Source organism: Athene noctua, chromosome 2 (genome assembly GCF_965140245.1).
Source record: "Athene noctua chromosome 2, bAthNoc1.hap1.1, whole genome shotgun sequence".
NCBI classification, from domain to species: domain Eukaryota; kingdom Metazoa; phylum Chordata; class Aves; order Strigiformes; family Strigidae; genus Athene; species Athene noctua.
In genome coordinates this window covers 78335889-78358314 of record NC_134038.1, presented here as the reverse complement: position 1 = coordinate 78358314, position 22426 = coordinate 78335889, and the positions used below count along the sequence as shown (strand labels likewise).

At 37.3% G+C, this 22426-nt stretch overlaps 1 protein-coding gene across 1 annotated transcript in view; it reads right to left on the bottom strand.

Moving 5' to 3' along the window:
• The window catches only part of ADCY2 (adenylate cyclase 2), a 231861-nt gene that overhangs the window by 19883 nt on the left and 189552 nt on the right, over positions 1–22426 (bottom strand). Inside the window, exons 16-19 of the mRNA XM_074899489.1 lie at positions 20101–20238; positions 10641–10760; positions 5016–5200; positions 3412–3496 (exon numbers count right to left, since the gene is read on the bottom strand). Coding sequence (XP_074755590.1) covers positions 3412–3496; positions 5016–5200; positions 10641–10760; positions 20101–20238 — 528 coding nt within the window. The remainder of the gene's footprint in view (positions 1–3411; positions 3497–5015; positions 5201–10640; positions 10761–20100; positions 20239–22426) is intronic.

The following is a 22426-nucleotide window of genomic DNA, read 5'->3' as shown; positions in this document are numbered from 1 at the left end:
TTAATAAGTTGATCAACAAGAAACCATCAGCTCTGAACTAACCTAAGCGAAAAGCTAGTGGTCTGAAACTTGTGGTGGATAGCCTGATCATTCAAAACAGACACAGTGTCAGAGAGCTAACAAATGGTAAGGATATAATGCAAATCTCTGAAAAAGAACTGGAGTGACCCTGGGAACAACAGAGCGAGGTACTTTGGAAAAAAAAACGTGCTAAGGAAAAGAGCTATTTAGATATATTAACTAAAGATGAGTTGACACCTATTCTGTAAACATGCCTCCATCTGTTATGAAGTCAATGGGCTTGTGAATAGGAGTGAACTCAAGTAACTTTTCATTAAATTCTTTTGTAAGAGGCTCTTGAAAAGACTGCACTATCTAAGAAGAGAAGCATCCTCTCACATCATAAAAGCTCACTAAAAATCAGAACAGAGACTACAAAGAAATAGTTTCAGTGGCTGAGGGAAGTTGCCATAAACATCTGGGCAGTAAAACAGCCCGTGAAGTTCAGTGTGGATAAACACAGTATAATTAATCATGGGAAAAGCAAAATATTCACGTAGCCTACAGATTAACGGGATATGTGTAATTGTAGGTACTGATGAGAAAGGAATTCACAGGCTATGTCAATACTGGTATTTCAAAATGGGCCATAAGAGATTTAATACTCAATAGTGTTTAAATGTGAGCACACTCCTTACGCAGACTACCCCATACCAATCTGCATTCTCCTGGGCAATGTCTGGGCAGGGTGAAAGAGCCACCATTCTCAACATATCATCTGTCTGTTGCCAGCTTATTTTCAAATAAATCTTAACGGCCTGCATGCAGAATGAAATGCATCACTTGATCTCAGTGTCAGGGAATTGTTGTAGCCCATTCCAGCATGGCCATCAAAAAAAAGCAGTTCTACTTTCTCCACCTCAGTTCTGACTTCTCACTCTCTCATCCTATGCTCATCCTTTTGGCACAAGCATTCCTGCAGCCACACCATAAAACTAAATCAGAAAACAGATCTGGCTGAAAATCAACCATTTATCCAGAGTTAATTTTTATACCAGGGTGGTTTAAATTTTGAGCCACTATACACCTCCACAGGCAGCTGTGCCAGTACAAGTAAGGAGATAGAAGGATAAGCTGAGGTAAAGACTACTTCTTTCAGTAGGGATGATGGTTTCGCAGCTAAAAGTATTAGTTGAACCTAAGAATTGAGTTGGCTCATAAAACACGTAGTGATATACTACCTATCCGTCTCTTCATCCCCATTCAACCAGAGACATACATTCCCCTCCTACTTTTGCATCAGGACATGCATTATTGGTGAGCAGGTTCACAGAGCTAGGACTGTAGGAGAGCATCCACTTTTTGTTTAGATGAACTTTCTGGTTACTCATTCTGGGGACAGAGATGCACCAATAACAGCTTAAGAGAAATGGAAAGACCACCTTTTTCATCACTGGCTATTATCTTTAGCATTGTTAAAATGATCAGATATTAGGAGAAGATAAAAGATGTTATTATCTGCAAAGCAGAAAAATGCAATAGCGAACAGAGAAATGACTTGTATATTACCCTCTGTGGAAGAAGGATAAGGAAGAATTTTGTCTACACTGCCAAGATGGCTCAACAGTGTTCTGCAAATGTCACTCAATGAAAGTAGCAAGCAGGAAGTTTAAAAACAAAGATGGAGATTTTCACATGACTTTTTATGAAATTGTGAAATTCATTATCAGTGTTGGGAAGGCCAAGAAGATAAAATGGGTTAAAAAGGGATCAGACAGTGTAACACAAAGTGGAGCAGCCAATAGCTATTAAACATTGCCACAGAAATGCTGACTGGCAGAAGATGGGAAGCATATGTCCCTGGAAGGGTCAATCTATGCAGGTTCACTTCCTCCCCTATTCTTTTCCCAAGCATTTGCTACCAGTCAGTATCAATAAAAGTAACTTAAAATGGCAGGTCATATACCAGGTATGTATTAAAATTAGTTCACACCATTTTCTAGTTATCATTTAGACTTTGCTTGAGTGTTTGAAAACACCGAGGGTTTTTTTCTCCTTTAAAGGAGAATACATTATCAGAAAAATCAAAGGCATAGGACTGAAGATCCATAACAAGTGGTATCATGACAAGGATCCTGAACTTACAGCTCTGAAAAGAAAGACTTTTTCATTACAGGATCATTTTTCAGTTGGTGTGATGGGGAACAACACACACACAGTGTTGTTGTATGCAAAACAAACTTTCTTATTGACATGACTGAATCCACAAATAAATACTCTCCTTGACCAGTGAAGATGACATTCCTTCTCTCCTTTTTTCTTGGTGTTGCACCCACTGCCTCCATCTGACACCCTAGTTGACAGGGACTAAAGGTTCTCAACTGGTAAGATGAAGTACTTATCCCTCTTTCCGAGAGGAAGTAGCTGTGCTCCAGCCCCACTCTCTGCCACCATCATCAAATGAGCAAACTCTAACATGGTGCTGGCAGCAAGGCAGATGAAGAATGTTATTTCTAGCTCGAGAAGGATGTTTCCCACTACAGCAAATACTGGACAAGCTGCCAGATAAAAATCTTTTGTCTAGTAACCTGCTGGGCCTGCTTGGCAATTTAAATGACAGTCATTATGTTTTGGGAAATTGTAATGTAAATGAGTGATTTAAAGACAGTGTAGGATAAGATCCTTCCCGGGCTGCAGGCTATGAGGGCACAGGCTGCTCATGAGATCTCACATGGATTGCCTCTTCCACCTCCCAGCTCTGTCTTGTGCACTGCACTGTTCCTAGCACAACACGCTGGAATTGCAGCTTCTAGCCATGGATCATGGACAGACCCAAGGGCCTAGAGAAAGAACTACCCTTGCGCCTGCCCTCAACTTCATAGATGGTAAGGCCACTGACATCACGTTTGTACTGAAAAAGCACAACTGGGTAATAAAAAGAATAGTTTCCTGTTGGGTCATAGTTTTAGTGCGACTGTGGCCTCAGCATGTGGTACACGTCTGTGTGGATGCTACATTGTTTCTGTGTCTGCATCAAATTGTAATAACTGTGAAGAAAATAGCTTGTAATTAAGCAACTAGGGAGACAGCAGATGGATGCAGACAGATGGGAGCACACTAGGAAGCTATGAGACAATATTGGTCAGCATGACAAGAAACAGTCACAGCACACTATCAGCATAGTGTCTACAGTCTCAATGACAGTTATTGGTGAGTTTTAAGGGCATATTGGAAGGTAATAAAGAAAATAGCCTTTTAGACGCTTCTGACCGTTCTTTGCAAAGGGTGTGGGGCAGAACAGAGTAAAGATATTTGTCAGAAAATCTAAAAAATGTTTGAGAAGGTGACAGACTGCATGTAGAGGCTGGCATCGTGTCCACTGATCCAGATGAAGAGAAGTGTGCATCTTACCTGTCTACCCAAAACCAGTAATGTGACGAAGAATATAAACAAAGAAATTGAGCCCATTGTCTTCAGGTCTTTCAGTATTCCTGGCCTATAAAATAAAAACATATGTAAAGCAAGCTGATCGGAAGTAAAAACAAAATTACTTTAGCACAAGAATAAGACTGCAATTTATACTACTTTCTGGTATGAAAACTAAGAGCATTTAAGTATGATATGTTTTATTATTTGATGAAATATTATTATTTCCATAATGAAGCTTTAATTACTTCTACTACATTCTGTGCAAATGTGCCTACATTTTGAAGTCCAGTACTAAGATGAGGACTTAGTAAAAATAATATCCTTGTTTGCTTACAAATGGAGAGAATTTGGTGCTTATTCTATAAAAGCAGATTAAAAAGACATATTTTATGTACTAACACTACTTCCATAATGGAGAGCTGGACCATATCCAATGAATGTGAAGAAATGGAAACTAAAGCACCTAATTCCTAAGACACCTCTTAGAATTACAGGAGGCACAAACTAGAACTTGTACAGAGTTTATTAAAAACTCTGTTTTGGGAAAAGACACTAAAGGTAATGGGAAACAGTTCACATTAGCACTCTCCTACTGATGTCACTGAAAGAAGAACATTGGTGAAAGATTTAGGAAGGAAAATACTAACAAACAGACGGCTTGACTGGCAAAATCAAGGCTGCCAGAAGCACACGCTAAATCTAACCTGTCACATGGTTCTCTATCCCATCTCACAGATACCCTTTTCACCAATTCAACAGACACATAAAGACCTGGGTTTGCTTATTTAATCCTTAGATTTAAGTGCAAAGAAAACATACACTTTTTGTTAATTCAGAACTTTTTCCATGGTTTTCTCTGTGTCCTAAAGAACTTGAGCAGTTTGGAGCACAGGAAAAAGGACACTGAAACTCTACTCTGAACATTCAGTTTTTCAGTTGTGGCCTATGTACTTCACACTCAGCCTACACAGAAGAGAATCAGCTTTTTGTTTTGAAAATGAGGTAGAAATTACATGTGTCCAGAAAGTATTTTACACAGCAATATCTAAGAGTAATAATTCTGGTCTTTTGTAGTATCACCTATAAACTTCAGCAGTCTCACTGAAAATTTAACATACAAATTTGCAAGCACAGCAAAAAAACATCCAGACTGTAGGTCTACTTATTTTTTCAATAGCTAAGACCACATTTGTAAAGTTTTAAGACAAGGTACTAGTTCTGAGAAAGGTGATTTTCTCTGGCTTGCAGCAAATATGCTTTAACAGACATAATTATGTCCAGCCTTAGGCCTTAACAACCTTAATGATGACTTCTTCCTAATGTTCTTTATTACAAAGTGCAAATTAAACCATATTCTATTTCCTATGGTATGTGATTTAAACACCTTGCTCATACTTGTTTATTTTATTCTCATGCTCTTATGTGTGACATTAAATCATATATTAACAGCAGCATGACAACAATTTTAAATTGTGATTTATAGATTATACAGTCAAACACATAGAAAAAAAATATGTTCCATAAGAACTGCCATAGGTAGTATTTAATTTCTATTAATTTCAGAAGAACTGGAATTATCCACCTACCTTCTAAGAGGTGCCATTGCATACATAAATTTGCTATAGTCATCCAGCATAGGCCCATGAGTATGCAGAAGGATAACATTGTAGCCCACCAATGCAATCAACATTATCACCATTTTCAACTCATAATTTATCCTCAGGAAAACAGAACAGGAAATGAGCCCTAATATGCAGCTGTATATAAAATACTGGCAAAGAAAAATCAAATGGAAAATATTTAGAATTTGGTTCTTGAGTAGGAAATCATACAAAATAAAATGCTCCAGATACTTTAAAAGCAAATTACTGATTTACTACTTAAGCACAGAATCTAGCAAAACATGTAAAGAATAAAAATACCTGGGACATTACGATTTACAGATAGTCAATAAGAAGCAGATGTTTGCATTTCCTGCAATAGACCCTTTTTCTTTCTAGGCTCTAATTCACCCAAAACTCAGTAGAATCTAGATTATGCTCCTAATTTATGCTCCCTAATTTTCATCCTTTGTCACTTTTGATTTGCTTACCTGCAGTAGCAGAGGGCCTATACATGGGCTACCACTACTGGTGTTGAAGTCTAATGCAAGAGCCTACTGTCAGCAAACTGACAAAAGATTTATTCCTGTGCCACTGTATGGTTTTCACTCATGCTTGAGTTGAGTAACTACCCTGTATGTATTACTAGCATAAGGGTCAAGGTAAAATGTCCAAAGATCTGAAAACAACAATTTCATTGCCTGTATTTGCAGTATTTATAAACTGATCAATACACACAATTGTTATGAACCTCATAGATATGTAATTTTACAAACTCTGGAAATATAGCTAAGCCATGAAGCATATGAAATTGAAATGATCAACATCCTTCTGTCAAATCATCTTGAGCTATGACTACATAAGAATATATTTTAAAAAGCCTTTTCTTTCCTATGTCATATATATCAGCAAAAATATGTATGGTTGAAGCTAAATTCCGGGTAAAATATCTGTATTTCTGGTAACATACCTGGATACACTCTGGAAATATATTTGGGCATCAAAATTAATGTTAAAACAGAAATAATACCTTCCCACTAGAATCATTATCTTGGTCCTTCACATACAGTACCTTTGCCAAAGATGCTTCCTGAAAATTACAGTCCTGTACCTTGTAAGGAAGCTATCTTTCCTGAAACTACAAAGCATTCTATTTCTAGATATGCTATTTTCGGACTACTGTTGACTTGTTGATGGCAGTCTTTTTGATAGAACCTGAATCTCTGTATACTAATTTTGGAGGATCACTAAGAAGAATAAATTTCACAGCACCCAACATACAGAATTGATCTGCCATCTGAATCTTTGCTGTTACTGTAATTTGCTTGCAGATCTGCTTGACATAAGAAATAGAAATAACTGCTCTTCAGAATCACCAAAAATAAACTTCTCTGAGGGCTGCGTTCCACAGGAGATGACACTCCAAATTCAGTGTTACATAAAAGTAGCAGCATCCATTGTTTACTCTGTAAAGCATTCTACCTGTGAAATTAGTTTTGCAAAAGGAAACAACCAAACAAAAGTCCGTCTTGAATCCACAACTGGATGCAGTTTGACAAAGACCAAAAAACTTCCAGGTGGAATAGACAGTCTCTGTTAGTGTTCCATAGGAACACACAGACTAGATTGAAAATTTCAACCAAAATTTCAGTCAAGGGTAGATGGATTAGAGAAGAGTGGCACAGCCACACATTTAAGAGCATGGGCTTTGACAGTGTGTGCTGCAATGCAAGATTCCAGTAAGCAACAAGCAGATCTGGCAACTCTGCTTGAACAGCCATACCAGGTTGTGAAGCTTTTTTTTTTTTTTTTTTTTTTTTAAATGCCAACCTTTTTCCAACTGTAACTTACATATATTTAAGGCTACTGTTTCTGAATGCTCAACACTGCAAACAGATTTTTCAATTCCTGTCAAAGAAACTGAAACTTCACCGTTTATTAAAAGAATTTACAAGTTTTAGCAGACCCTTAAAGTATTGTAGTTTGAATCCTTCTCTAACCCTTTCAGTTTTTCAGAATAATGCAAAAGGTCTTGAAAAAAAAATCAGAGAAGGAACTGCAAGACAAACTGCTTCAAAAGATACACTGCAGAGGAATAAAAGTAACTGGCATCTAGCTAGCTGCAGGGTGCATGCATCTAGCTAGAAAGATGCATGCAGCTACAAAACAGGCAAGACATGGAAAATAGGAATGATTTGGTGAAGGAACAGTCAAAGTAACCATACAGAAAATCGGGATTGGTGGAATTACTGTCATATGTATAGCATGAGAGCTCTAGTCCTTGTCAAAGCACAAAAATTGCAAGCTGTGGAATGGCAGCATGTCTCCTAGGTCAAGTGGTCTGCACTCAGTTCATAAAATAAACATGAACTTTCCTACAGAGGAATTAATGTCCCACAATTAGAGTTTTTGTGTGCAAGTACACCATTTCTCAGTGAAGACCTGTTTCAGGTTTGTTCATCCTACACCTATGCACAATCTACTGAAGAATAAAAAGGGCTCCAACTACCCAGTCACTGAGGCTTTTTCCAAGGCAGAGAGCTGCAGTGATACCAACCCTCTGTAGTGACCCTGAATGGAAGATCACTGCACTCTGAAGAGTCAGCAATTCACACAGCAGTGAAGCCGAGCAGCCACAGGTCTGTGCTGTGCTCTGTGTATCCCTTGGCTGTGGGATAACCTCATCCAGTTCAGCCAATCTACTGCAACCGAGGAGTTTGCAGGCAGCTCCTGCTTGGTAGCGGTGGTTACGCCACCTCTGTGGCCTCGACTTTTAACAGTGCAGCAGCAAGTTCTTATGGACATAATTTTTGTCTGACAGCAGAAATGATGAATGGAAATGTTTCCTTTTAAGAAAATTATGTAAGAGCTCGAAAGCGGAAAATGCTGGGTAACCTCTCCACAGATGAAATCTGTACCACATGCTGTCCTTGACTGGAGGACCATGTGGCACGATTCAGGGTTCCCAGCATCTGAAGGGATGTAACTCCATCTACCCTCTGTTTTCTTCCTGTGCTAGCTCCAATAAATGGTATTTTAACCAATAATTTACAGAGTTTGAGTGCCTTTCTTACCGGCATCACAGGCCCAGTGCCTTGCAGTGGTGTACTACACCCTTAGGAACTTATATCCAGCTCAGTGCATTTGGTCTCTTCTCTTAAACAGTTCTGTAGTTATAAAGATCTTTACCAAAGCAAAAAGGGATTCTACTCCTATATGTCTGTGGAAAAAAAACTTGAGAAGAAAGTAATTTTGGAATTCCCTAGTCAAATAAAGTATATTCCAAAACTGCATCTTTTAGAATTCAGTATTATGACTTTTGTTTATTTAACATGTGGAGGTGGCAGCACTGATACCACACTGTGTTTTATCACAGGAAGAGATATGCACGACTTGAAATCTCCCAGGCCTAAATTCTATTATATGGAAACTACAGAAGCATCATAACAAAACTAAACAATAACTAAACTCAAGCAAAGTCCCTAAAATTTACTGTGTAATTTCTCCTAAGTCTTTAAATAGAGCAAGAAAGCAAGTAATACAATCAGGAAAGTTATTCTGAGGGATGGAGGAGAGGGAGAATCAATTAGTTTGCTTTAAAATGAACTAAATTTTATTTGGGCTGAAATAATTTTAAAAATCCCTTATTCACTCAGTTTAGATGACAGAGTCAATAGATCTGCCAGGTCCACTATATAAATCACCAGAAGTTTATCTGCATGAATAAATCTTAAAGCTTACACTCAGATTCCAAAGATTTGGTTTTTAATTTAAAGAAACAAACATTTGTCAGCTTAAGTATTCAATATCTCATTCAGTAAAGAGAGAAGAACTTTAGTTCCAGGTTGGTTTTTTGTTTTTGTTTTTTTTTTTTTTTTTTTTTTTTTTTTTTGTTGGAATTTTTTTTTTGTTGGATCAAAAGTAGTAACTCAAAAGGAATTTGTAGCTTTTTCAAGCTAGAAATTTTGCAGTGCCTAATGATGTGCCTATGAGCACTGTTTAATAGAAAAAGTGAGGGGAAAAATTGTTTAAAAACTTTAGCCAACCTAACCTTTTCATTTATTATTATCAGAGTTGACATTTTAATGTCATTTTTGTGCCAGTTTATCAGTTTCTTTGATAAAAGAATGCATTTTAATAGTTTAAAATCTATAAACTATTAATTGTTAGAAATGTGCCAATCACATGAAGAGCTGACAAACATCTTAGTTATACATATGAAAACAAAGGAAAAAGACACTTTTTAAGAACAGTAGATTGAATCTTAATAAGTATAATTCATGAAAACTATATCCTTCAGATAATTGTTGGAGAACTTACTGATTAAAAAGAAAACAAAATACCTTTCAAGATGGTTAAACCAATAACAAGTAATATAAAAAAAAGATGACTAGAAAACCTGTTACCTTAGAAAGCAAACAAATTTACATAAGCTTTGGAACAATTTATTTCTATGTGCTTCTGAGTGTGAATACATGCAGAGGCTGTAAGAAAGACTATATTTCTTTGACAACAAGGATAACGTGGTGTCAGGGCCAAAAGAAGATGTAGACACCTAACCATACCTGGTGATATTTAGTTAGCTAAATTTGAAAATGAGAAACAGAAACTCTGCTCTGCTGTCATTTTATGAAGGAGAGGCTAAAAATCTCTAAGTGCTGCAGTTACTGCAACGGCATTTTTTGAGGAGAGTTTTATACATAATTAACATCCTGCTTTTGTTTGTGCCTAGGATTGTTTACCTTGACATTGTGAATAGCTGTTTCAGGTGAAACATATTGTGTAGACATCAGCACATGCCATTCTGGTACTGGTTTCATCAATTCTGCATAGAGATAAAATAATCTCCCTCTGCCTCTCGCTGCCTCTTGCTTATTCATCCAAAGACTATTGACCTATTTCTGGCACAAAATACAGCTTATTGTGTTCAACTGCAGGTCTTTGTAATCCCTTTAAAAATCACTGCTGTCTAGGATACAGATCCTATTTTTGCAGGAATGTCCTTCCCCCTCTTAATACATGTGCTGTTGTGCTTTTGTCCACACTAAGACATCTTCAAATCAGTTCAGGTCTTTTAAACAGTTTAGACAGTGGTACAGGACTGTTGTATTTCCCTCCTCTCACCCCACCTCTTAATAAAATATGCAATGACAGAAATGTGATGATCACAGATTTCTCATTTATTGACAGGTCAGTGATGAAAGTGTTGAGTATTTTCAGGTCTACCACTGTCCTTGTGACACTTGTCTGAAGACCAACCTGTTTTTCTCACTGACACAGTGATGTGAAGTTTTCAGTGCACAGTCTGCTTTGCAGTTGCTGTCTGTTCTCCTGATTATCTCATAACACACATTTGTTGGTATGGGTGAGCTATGCTTCTTAGTTATCAGACTGTTTCGTGCTTTTTAATCCGACATTCATTAAAACCTCTATTTTCAGAAGTACTAACCTCCTTTAACTTCCCACTTCCTTTAAATGCAGTTGCAGGTGACTGAAAAAAATCAAGCTTTTGCGGGTCTTAAAATCTGGTGAGTGTTTAACTTCGAATAGATCCAGAAACAGTCAATTTAGTGTAATTGTTGTAAACAAAGAAATGTAAAATTAACTTACCGGTAGGAAAAAACAGTTGTTTTGTATACACCACCGTGTCTGATTACTCGAATTAGGAAAACTTGCATTTGATGAATTTAGAACTGAGGGAAAAGCTTTCACAGCATTATCCAGGAAAAACTAGAGAAAAACAATGTATAATCCATTAGCTTGTCAGCTGTTTAAGGTCAAAATAGAGAAGAGAAATGGGGAAGCAGAGAATGCCTTGCCAGTAATCATTTAACTTTGGTATTTCACTGCAAATTGAAATAGAAAAGGGAAAATGACATCACTTGATTACTTGTTCCTGCATGCTCAGACGAAAACAACTTTGTTAACCTCCATCTGACACTTTCCATTTGAATAAAAGATGAAAGGCTCTCTGTTATGTTACTTTCATATATCAGAAGCTCACACATGCGAGAGGCAATGATGAAATAAATTCAATATGAATAATTACTGAGTTTACCTCAACTGAACCTCCTATTTAAACACAGGAAGAATTAAAGAAAGAGTAAGAAGTCTTTATTGCAGTTGATTTACACAGATACAATCCTTCTCATAATAACGATGATAATACTGGTACTAATGTTATTGAAACACAAGAGAGGAACCAGTGTCTCCTGGGTCACCACATTGATGTCACAGGTAACCACCATCATACAGTACCCTTTGATGTACTGATCCAGTGCTTTCTTAACCAGTTAGATTTGACTGCTTTAATTTCACTGCTTTGAATCTCACCATTTAAAGTGTTTCCAAGTTTAACCAGTATTCGTGGCCAGTTCCCATGGCTTTTTTCCTTCTTATGCTAATCTCATCCTTTAGCTTTCAGATAGCTCCTTTCTTTCCCTAGCATTTACATTGCCAATATTTAATGACAACTCAGCCTTCACTATGTTCAGCAAACTATGTTTTTCTAGTTTCTTCCCAGAAAACAAGCTCTTCATTCCTCTGATTATTCTAGTAGTCACTGTCTGTACATACCTCTTTCAGTTCAACCTTCTGGGTGACTAAAACTGTAAACACACTTCCCAGATTTTATCAGTGAGTTGTACAATAGCATTAATACTAATTCTGCAGAAAATACGTTTTCATACACCCTAGAATGACTGCTCCCTTGCTCACAGCTACAAAACCTTAATAGCTCACCATACCTCATGCAAGTGGAGCTCAGACAAATCATGAAATTAGAGCAGCTTAACACATTGCTGCACATTGACATGATCCCAGCCACTAATATCACTCTTAGCAAATGTGAGGTAGTTTTCCTTCATTGGGGCTCACTTAGCTAATGTGTTTTATACTTACCATGAGTTAAGAGCAGTCACATGGACAGTTATTGTGATTCAGCTGAGTTGTCATTAAACTCAGGTAATTAATCAAAATCCTGAACTCATCGCATCTCTACCTGATGTTCTTCCAATTTGTATCAGAATTTCTTGTCACTAGTCTGTCAGACCAACCATAATCTTGCATTCTGCACTAAATTTCATCCTAGTTCTTCTACTCCAATCCTCAGTTGAGTTCTTCCTTTCTAAAATCCCAAACCTCCCCTCATAGACATTGCCTGTCACCTTAATTTCATCAGCAAATTTCATAGTCCCTCTCATACACTGTATATGAAAATCCACACTGGGCTGACCACTGCACAGGCCTTCCTCTCATCTATTGTTCTCTGCACGTAGCCAGTTTGTAACCCACCTCTAAATTATCTTCCTATCCCCATTTTTACCTACTGCCCCAGAGAAAAACTGCTCAGTTCACTCAGCGTAACCAAATCAGTTCACTCAGAGTAACCAAATCTGGACCAAAATGATTTACTGATTTACTAACACTAGATCTGGTCAACCATAGCTCTGTGTAGCGAAGTCCTGAAAACTTCCAAGCATGAAGATCCCACAACCCTCCTTGGCAATGTGTCACAGTGCTGTACTACATGCGCAGTGTCTTTTTTTTTTTTCTTTTTTTTAAAGACTATGCAACCTGTCAAGTGGTGGTATGTTTTGTGGTGCTGCTGAGAAAAGTTTGAGCCCATTATCAATGTAACACCCCTTCAACAGAAGGAGGACCGGTGATGCACTCATGAAGGTGATCAATAAGCCATCTGTTACCAACACTGCTTTACAAGAAGTTGGCATGACCTATGCAGTAACATGCAGAACAAGCTCGCTTTTTTTTAGTACAGTTGCATTTTCAGGTTCCTTTACAAACATGCTTCTCTGACTCCGTGCAGCTACACAACTATCCCACAATCAGTGAATTATATGTTCAGGATCAGTACCAGTAATATGACAGATAATCACAATACCAGACCCTGAAAAATGTTAATAAATACCTACAAATTTTGAAACATCCTTCTATAACCGATCCCAAAGAGCTCTAATCATGTACAGCTGCAGAGTTACATATGAACATCCACCCCTTCTCCCAGGTTGTGTGGCTTAAATGCGCGCACTCCCTCTTCTGGGAGTGTGGGTTCCCCTACTTGCACACCCCTCCTATAGGGCAGTGTAGGTGCTTGAGCGTTACGTGCACCTGTGCAGCTCCCTATCAATTGCTAAGGCACAAGATGGTGAGAAAGCACCCTGTGAGCGCATGCGCACAGACATGCCCGAGGTGCGGGTCCCTGTTTGTCATGGTCTGCACTGCCAGCCCCCCAGCTGCAGCGCAGGCAGCTCACAGTGTCCTTCAGTGTCCCGTGGAGAGGCTGCTCTCCCAGGCCAAGGCTGAGGTGTGATGCCAGAGACTTAAAGCAGTCTCAAACCAGGTTTTGACAGTCAGCTGTTTCCACTCATAGATCTCTACCTCCTGTTAAGAATTTCCATGATTCTTTTATACTCTTTTTTTTCCATTTTATTTCCTTCTTTGCTTCAAATTCCCTTTGCAGTGCCTTGGTTTCTGTTTAACCCGGTTGATGCTGGACTTCCCCTCTAACAGGAACAGTTTTGGGCAAATGCCTTTCAGACAGCTTTAAGTATTTAATTCCCATCCCTGTCCCCGACTATTTACACTGACCTTCTAATCATAATAGGTGTTGTTAACCAGGTCATTTGCCAAGGGTGAGCAAAGAGAGTCTTCACATCCCACTAATAGTGCATTCACATTTTTTGCAAACATTAAATAACTGTGTCTAGTTTCAAAATCCCATCCCATGCACATCCACAGAACAGAAGACTATGCACCATGAAGATCTCAAACACTATTATATATACATATGTATATATATTTATATACATTCATTTCTATTAAAGCATTTCAATTTTGTTTTTGAGGTTTTGAAGGACATTTCTGACCAGTAAAAGTTACCTATATGCAGAGAATGCTATATGAGATGTGGCATATCTATGAATACATAAATAAACATAGAAAGGAAAAAAAAAGGATATGGAAATGTTGTCATCTCCCACGAGCCAAACAACACTTATTTCTGAATGATGTGTTTGTACTTGTCTTTCTTGTCTCTCATCAGTTATCTACATCTGCTATCACGCTTTGGAGATATATATTGTTCTTCAACATAGTATTTTTTTGTAAGAGACAGCTCAGTCCTACTAAGCAGTCACACCTACTCAAATGACTCAAATGAAAGCAATATTTTTTATGAATACCAATGTTTGCCAGGGAACATCTGAGCACACTACCATTAAATTCTCATTTTAACTTCATATATTCTAACAGCTTTTTCTTCTCTTGTGTTCGTATAATCTGCAATCTTCAGTTGTGAGTTTTTTGCCTCACATGATGAAAATACCTGCTGTGCTGCTATTTCTTTCAATAGAAACCATGTGGTGACAGACTCTCCCCGCACAACATGGGATAAGCAAGCTTGTGCATCTCTGTTATCTGACCAAGGATCTGGACAAGACTACATAATACACTAATTTAGATCTTACTAAAACCAACTTTCTCACCAAGGTACTTTCATCTCTTCTGTACAATCCACAAGGCAGGAGAACTAAGGTTTCACAATGAAAGTGGTCTGACAGCCTTTAAACATGGCCAAGTCGAATGGGTTGTCTCTCACCTTACTAAGCAAGTGGGCTTGCTGATTTCCATGTTAATGTGCGTAAAATATCATCCTACTGAGAAGGAAAGGTGGCAGATTTAATATTAAGTGCACTAATCAAATGCAAACTGAATCAAACAATTATGGAATAAACAATAAAATGTATATAAAGTTTTAATAGTTACTGTGTGTAACTACTGGGTTGACCCCATAACAGTTGGGCAGGAGGGAGAGAGCTGAGAAATATCCCTCCACTGAACTACGGAATCATAGAGTAAAAGGCAAAATTAATTGATTCAAGTGCCACAGAAGGTTCAGCTGTGGTCATCATCCTGTGGCAGCACCATGTCATGCAGTAGCCATCTGTAAAGACAAATACTACTATCATTTTCTGTGCAAAAAGAAGGCATAGGCTACCCTCAGAACACTAACAAGTGTGCTTTCGCACAGCAGCGAGAAACCCCGCAGTCCAGAGGGAGGCTCTTTAGAAACCAGGTGCTCCAGGAACAGCAGTTCAAGAGCAGAGCTGTGCTTAATCAATGGAAACACATAAGCAGCAAAAACAAAGGTCTGGCATGCTCCCAAAAAATATAGCTCAATTGAATTTGCAGCTTACATTTAATTTGATCCCATCACTGTTTTCTCTTCCTTATTATACAAAATTACACTGGAAATGGATATGTGAGGACTATAAACAAAAGTATAAAACCATCTTGGTCACTGTCCTTCTCTCTCCCCACTACCTCCCTGGCTCATATGACACGCAACTACACTTTAAATTAATTTTCTGTCATTACAGAAGAGCTATGCAATCTCCTTAAGACACAGTGGTCTCCAGTTTTTATGCTGTTGTTGTAAACAAAGCTGTTTGTGTTTGTGCCCTATGCTTGTTCAGCAAAAGATAGAGTGAGAAGAGTATACTTCAAAGTATGGCAGATGCATGCGGGTCTGGTATCAGGTTGAACTAGAGGATTTGCCTTTTTCTCAAACAAATGAAGCAATGATGCTTTTGTTCAGCATTGCTCTTTTGTTTGAACTCTAAGTCAAACATGCAGGAATCCTCTTGTTAATTTTTCATTTTTCTACCAACTCTTCAAGTATCTATGTGGCTTAGGAGAAGTTCTCAAAATGTCTATCACTGCTTCATGTGAAAAATGCTAACTGGTCTGATAGCTGAGTCAGGAATTTATCCCCAGATCCCCACACAAACACCCAAGAATAATACAGAGAATCCCAAATTCTGGTATCATTCCTCATCTTCACAAGCTCAAAAGCAAAAGTTTAAGGAGAGCTTGGAACATTAAGTACCTACCTAGACTATTAACCATTTTTTTGAATAAATGGAAGTGATGCTGAGGCACTGGTAAGTTGGAAAAGGATGATGAAGATCCACAGTACTGCACTGCACTGAATATGATTTTTAGAGCATTTTGTCTCTGGGTTTGTACAAGACTTCTTAGCTTCCAAGTGCTTATGCATCTGTGTTCTTTGAAATCCTGTGGTGTGTCTCTTGTTTAATAGTCAGACTTACCAAACTCAAGTTGCTTGATAATTTCATTTGATTTTTTACAAGTTTGTGTGCGAAGTGAAAATGCATCATTATTTATATCCCCATGTAGTGAAGTCCCAGGCCTCCCTGTGAGGCAACATGCCTTGTTCAAAGCTCCCAGCAGTATTTTGTAAGAGAGAAGAGAAGCCTGCTAGGCCTTTACAGATGCAGATACAATCATGGTCTTCGACAGATATGGAGTGATGTTCACTTATGTGGGTTCAGCTTTGCTGGACTGTGGAGCAAATGATCATGTGACAGCACAACTCTCTCTCCCTACACACTTGAGAGACACCAGAACTGCTGTAAACATTATTTTTAGGATAGTTCGTGCCAAGTGCTTGCTATCTATCTCACCTGCTAGTGCATCTCTGATAGTCCAGTGTATCTAGACTGTTACTGATTTTAGTAAATTTCTTAAATTCTATCTATAATCTAGAATGGATTTGTGATGAGGCCCTGCATGTACCACTCAAATGACATGACTGCAGCTGTGCATTTCCTTCCCCTTTCTCCTTCCAACTCCTAGGCCAGGTCAAGGTCTAGGCAGTGTTGGTTTATTCTTACAAAAAAATGCATTAGGCACTCTCTGACATAGGGTCTTCAATGTGCTAGTCACCGTAGGGACATATAATTACAGCATATCTGCCAAAGAGCTTGCCTATTAAAAATATAGCACTGAACATCAGCAACTGTATTAACAGTTAGTTACTCTAAAAGGAAGGTATATTAAATAAACCAACTTTCCTTTGTAAGAATGGAAGCAGGTTTGCTTAATTATTTGTCCTTATTAAAACATGCGATATCAGCAATAACTAGAGGGAGAACAGTATGCGGCAAATACCTGCATAATTTAAAACAGCTCATGCTTATGGATGTATATTAAATAATGAAGCAGAAATACTCAAACCTCTGTCAGTCTTCACTTGTCTAAAGACATGTTCTTTCAAAGGAAATATTCCAGTTGCTCAAAATTCACTGGATGAAAGACAGGAAAGCAAGTAACATCCTGACTGAAAGCTGGTAGTCAGGGCACTTTCCTGGGACAGTATAGCCCTGATAACCTATTGCTGTGCCAAGAGCTGTTCATGCATTTGATGCAGAAGTCACTGAAACAAAGACCTCTTCCAGGGCTCTTTCCTCAAATCACTGTCACCGAGATCACATGAATACCAGAGGATGGTGAGGCACAATCATTTGGGGCATCATATATAGCCATTCATTTAACTTCCAAGAGCCGACCCTTTGCAGTCATGCAGTCCCGCTGTCTCTGAGATGTCTGGATTCTTCCCTGCAGTATACTTTTTCACGTTCTGTTTGATGCAGGGTAGCTTTGCAAAAGCAGTATTCCTCAGCCATTGATTGTTGCCCTACTCTATATATGGCACTATATCTAATGCTCAATGGAAGCAGCATGAGTCACCCTCTCCCTTCAGCTAAGAAGTATTTGATATTTATGTCACATTAGGCTGTTTTTTCACTTCCCTCCACTGATCATGACTATACACCTCTCAAACATGAAGACTAGATTCAGATGTCTGCTGAAACAGCTAATTTGAAATAAAATGGCACCCCCACTCTTTTCTAATGTCCCTTGACCATAAAGAGTGAGTTTTATTTGACATTTTGGTCTTAATTATGATTTATTAGGTGTGGGATGGTTAGACGCTTTTTATCTCCATTAAATCTTAATGGCTACATTTTGCCTTTTTCTACTGAAAGAGTTCATGGAAATAAATGCAGTTAATGGACTCTGCTATTAAGTACATGTTGCTTAGAGATATAATAATGATACTTCAGAGTCTCTCCCACAATTTGCTATTAATATTGAGGAAATGCAAATTTCACAATCACATTTAAAGTCATTTTTGCTAGTCAAATTATTAAGGTTTAGTTTCAGGGTGGGAATTGTACTTAAAATTATCATCTCATGAATATCATGGAACATGATTATTTGTAATACTGCAGTCATTACTGATAAGGCAGAAAGACTAAAATACAACCTATTAATTTCTACTGTAACATTCAGTCCACGTACAAATGGACTTGAACCAATAAAATTAAACACTTTTTTCGAAAAATTATGTGATTTTTTTCTAAAATGTCTTTTACTAGTTGAAGGCCAAATTTGAAGTGGGCTGTACACAACAGTAGAACTTCAGTCTAAGGAAAAAACAGTTGTGACCATATCTTCTTTTACAGTTTTTAACTTAAATAACCATATGGTCACATGAACTCTAACCCAAAGTATACTTTAAGCCCAAGTAGGTTATGTAATTCCTTCTTACACATTTATAGAGGTCAAAGTAAGAGAAGTCTAATGTGACCTACATTCTACAAGCTACTCCATCTCTGGGTTTTGTCCTGTAGTACACCAAATAACTTTTGCTTGGCTAAAGGTTATTGTTCATAAAGGCAGACAGCCTTCTGCTGAGGACAAGAAGTGATGGAGAATCAACAGCTTTTCAGAATAATTTGTTCCTACTGCTAACTGCTTTCTCTTCTGAATAGTGAGCTTATTTTCTCATTTTCCAGCCAATGCTTCTTTGAGTTTTTCCTCTATCAGCCTTAAACACCAAATTCAATTAGCTGAGTTTTAAATTCTTGAGCATGGAATTATTTTTTGAGTCTATCTCCTCTCCTTAAAAAAAAAACCAAACAGGCAAAAGAAGGAAAAATATCTACTTTCCTAAAAAGAAAACCAACAAAACCAAGACTAGGATCATTTAACAGAAAAAATGGAGAGAAGGTTCTACCAGAAATTCCAAGTGTTCATATTTGAAAGGCCACATTACATCATTATATCATTTGGACAAGTTTAATACTTACTGCAACAAATGGTTGACTAATTGATTGATTGAAATGTTGTGGGAAAACAAAATAAAATAGTGTTGGTATTATCAAACTTTAAGTCCTTTATGAACCTCAAGTAACAAAGATACCAGAAACTCAAGTTGCTAGAGTTGTAATTTCAAAAACACTGAAGTGCAAATCTCACTCACTTGAAATGTGACTAATATCTATACATTAATGTTGTAACAAAACCATTACTAAATAAATATTACTGTTCCCATTTTGCAGACACAGAACTGAGCTGGAACACTTTTACAGTTTACAAACAGAAGCAAGCTCAGCCAACAGGGCGAAACAAAAGTTTTTTGATCCCATATACTGTTCATCGCACTTGACAACACAGCCTTCAGAATGAATGAGGACATTAAGAGTCAGGCTTTAGGCAGACTAATGACAGATTTACTCTTTATTTGCTATAGTTACAAAGGAATAATAGAATTGCATGGATTTTTCCTATTAGGAAAGAAAAGCAAAGCACAGGTTGAAATGAATAAAGTGAGGGTAAGACCTAACAAATTTGTAGTTCAGTACTTTTGAAGTTTTGATGTCACTTCATTTTTTTCTCTTTTTTTTAAAAAAAGCCCATGAAATTCAATAATGTATAATATGCAATATATAATGTATAATGTAATGTATAATATATGATGTGAGGAGCATCACAAATCTGAATAAAGCTTAGTTTGTTTCGCATAAAGTCTTCCAGACATCCTGTGAGGAGGCGCTTCATTCTTTGAGCAATACTCTGTTTTTTCTAAGCAATGCATAGATAAGAAAGGGATTTTAAACAATTCAAAGCTGGGATTTAACTATCTTCTATTCCTTATAAATTAATTTTTTTAAAAAATAAACTTAGTCAGGATCTGAACTCTTGCTGAGCATCCTGTTTGCAGAGGTCTCCATTATACAGTATGTTTTCTGTTGCTCTGTTTTACATTTTTGTCTCTGGCAATCATTATGTAGGTTCCTGGCATAGCCATGGGCCATAAACTCAATATTTAAACCAATACTGAAAAAAAAAACAACCCCACCAACCAACAAGAAAACAAGAAAAATTACCCCTTTTCCCTTACCATGTTGAATACAGCCATAGTTAGTATTATAGCAGTGGTTGTCAATGTAAGAGTGATCCGTGGCCAAGGACGGTTTGCAATTATTCCAGATGATTTCAGGATCCACAACAATGAAGCCGATGCTTTCTTGCTACATTGCTAAGTGCAAAGAGTTTAAAAAAGAGAAAACAAAAATAGTTTTAGTATGTTTAATTACTATAAACAAAGGTAGAATTAAGAAGGCTCAAGATTGAGGGCAGCATTAGTCCTGAAACATTGTAGAGAACTATTCAACTATTATATACCCATAAGAGTTACAGATCATGATTATACATGAAACTAAATGCAAATTTTGTTAATATATCTGCCATAATATCAATTCTGTTAAATAATTATGATTTGCAAGTACCTTATTAAACATTCAATATATATTACTAATAACAGCAATTACAGAGTTGACAGCAGTGTCATTACCTCTAGTATCAGTAAAAAACCAAGCAAACAAACTGACCTCCCGCCTCAATTGAAAGAGCAATATTTAGCAGCCTCTGGAAACTTCAAAATGTAAATAATGACTCTGCAAAGTTTCTGACAGAGAGACAGAGGTCTCCTCATGCAGGATAAAGGCACAGATATATCCCTGGCAGTCTACAAAATAGTGGGGTTTCTGGGTTTTTCTTTCATTTGTTTGCTAATTAAATTTAAATGAAAATAACTCAGTAAAGCAAATCAACCTTCCCTAAAGCTATCTAGAAAACAAAGAAGTATTTCATACAAGAATCAGACTTACAATTTGACACAAAGAGTATTTAGGGAACATAATTTTTTTCTTATATAGTGGCAAAAATTAAAAATAAAAAACTCTGACTCTTTTAACCTGCTTCCAAGAACATATTGCAATAGCCTCCATTCATACATGCATAGTGCCTAGAGGCACAAGATGTTCACACAAAATAAACAACAATTTGTGGCACATCCAATAAATACTAATTTTCCCAAAACCTTAGCAATAAGGAGAAAAGACTGCCTAGAAGCATCTTGTGCCCTTTCCAAATGTCAAATTCAGCTATATTGAAACCTCTGTAAAAAAGACAATGAAAAGTTAAGGAACATGACAGTCCTACAAAAGCATTCTCTTTTTATCAACTCGTTTTCTTTATTTACTTAATATATTATCAGAGATCACATATTGTTTTCATCCCAGCCACAGCATCAGAGATACAAGCACAGGAAGTCCCTGAAATGAGAACACAAGCACTAAAACCTACCAAATATAGGACTTAATTTACAGCACTTATCTGTTAGTTCAGGTTCAACAGCTACGGCACATCATGCTAAATTACACTATTACCCAACACATGTGATGTTGTTTGCATGAAGGTCTTTGTTATTCTGCACATAACTATTTCCTTCCTAATTATGCACTATTTGGACAAGTGCACTATATATCTAGAACCTCTTTCACACATTGTTCCTTTTTATAACGTGGACTTTTGCACGCTGGTTTGGACAGATACTGAGTTAATTAAATCAGTTTCGGGAAGGTCAAAACAATAATTGGGAGTCTCAAGGATGGACAAAGGGAAAAAACAGACAGCTTTATATACACATTACTCTTCCCCCATATTAAAAACCCCCCACATAAACTCAAGGGACCTGCATTTTTAAGCAAGAAACTCCTGCTCAAATGCCTTTTTGAACTTCCAAACCTTTTTCTCCACCCCTAAGTACATGAAAAATTTCAAGATAATTTGAAAACACACGTAGATTATAGAAAAGTTTTGTCATCCTTCCCACGTTTAAAGTAAGAAGCATAAAGTCTAGATTGCTGATGTTGCTACAGAAAGGGAGTGTTGAATCGGATGAAGGGAATGGCTCTGTGTGAAAATGAATCATTCAGTTATCTGTCTAGTCTGCCTAAAATCTAATAAGTCAGGGAGCATGGATTTATGGCAATTTAAGAGAGTCATGAAATCATGCCTTAAATTGCTCTTTGCCTTTGTTACAGCACACCTGGGGCTTTAGTACAACTTCACCTACATCGTTCCATGATTTTCTTGGAAGTTTCTAAGTAGCTGGACTAGTTTAAGTTGGATTAGGGACAGAACTAGGCAGGAACACTGAAAAAGTATGAAGAATATAAAGTGAGTAAGAAATTATATGCATAAAGCAGTATATCATGTTCTGCTTTCTGAATTATCTTACAGGGAGCTATACTGTTCAAGAAAATTATTTAGGATAGAATTCCAAGAAAAGCAGCTAATTATGAATATAAATTATCTGGGCTAAACCAGATACATTTTATTATGAATTTTACTGGGTTTAGGTTATCTGAATAAGGGCTAAG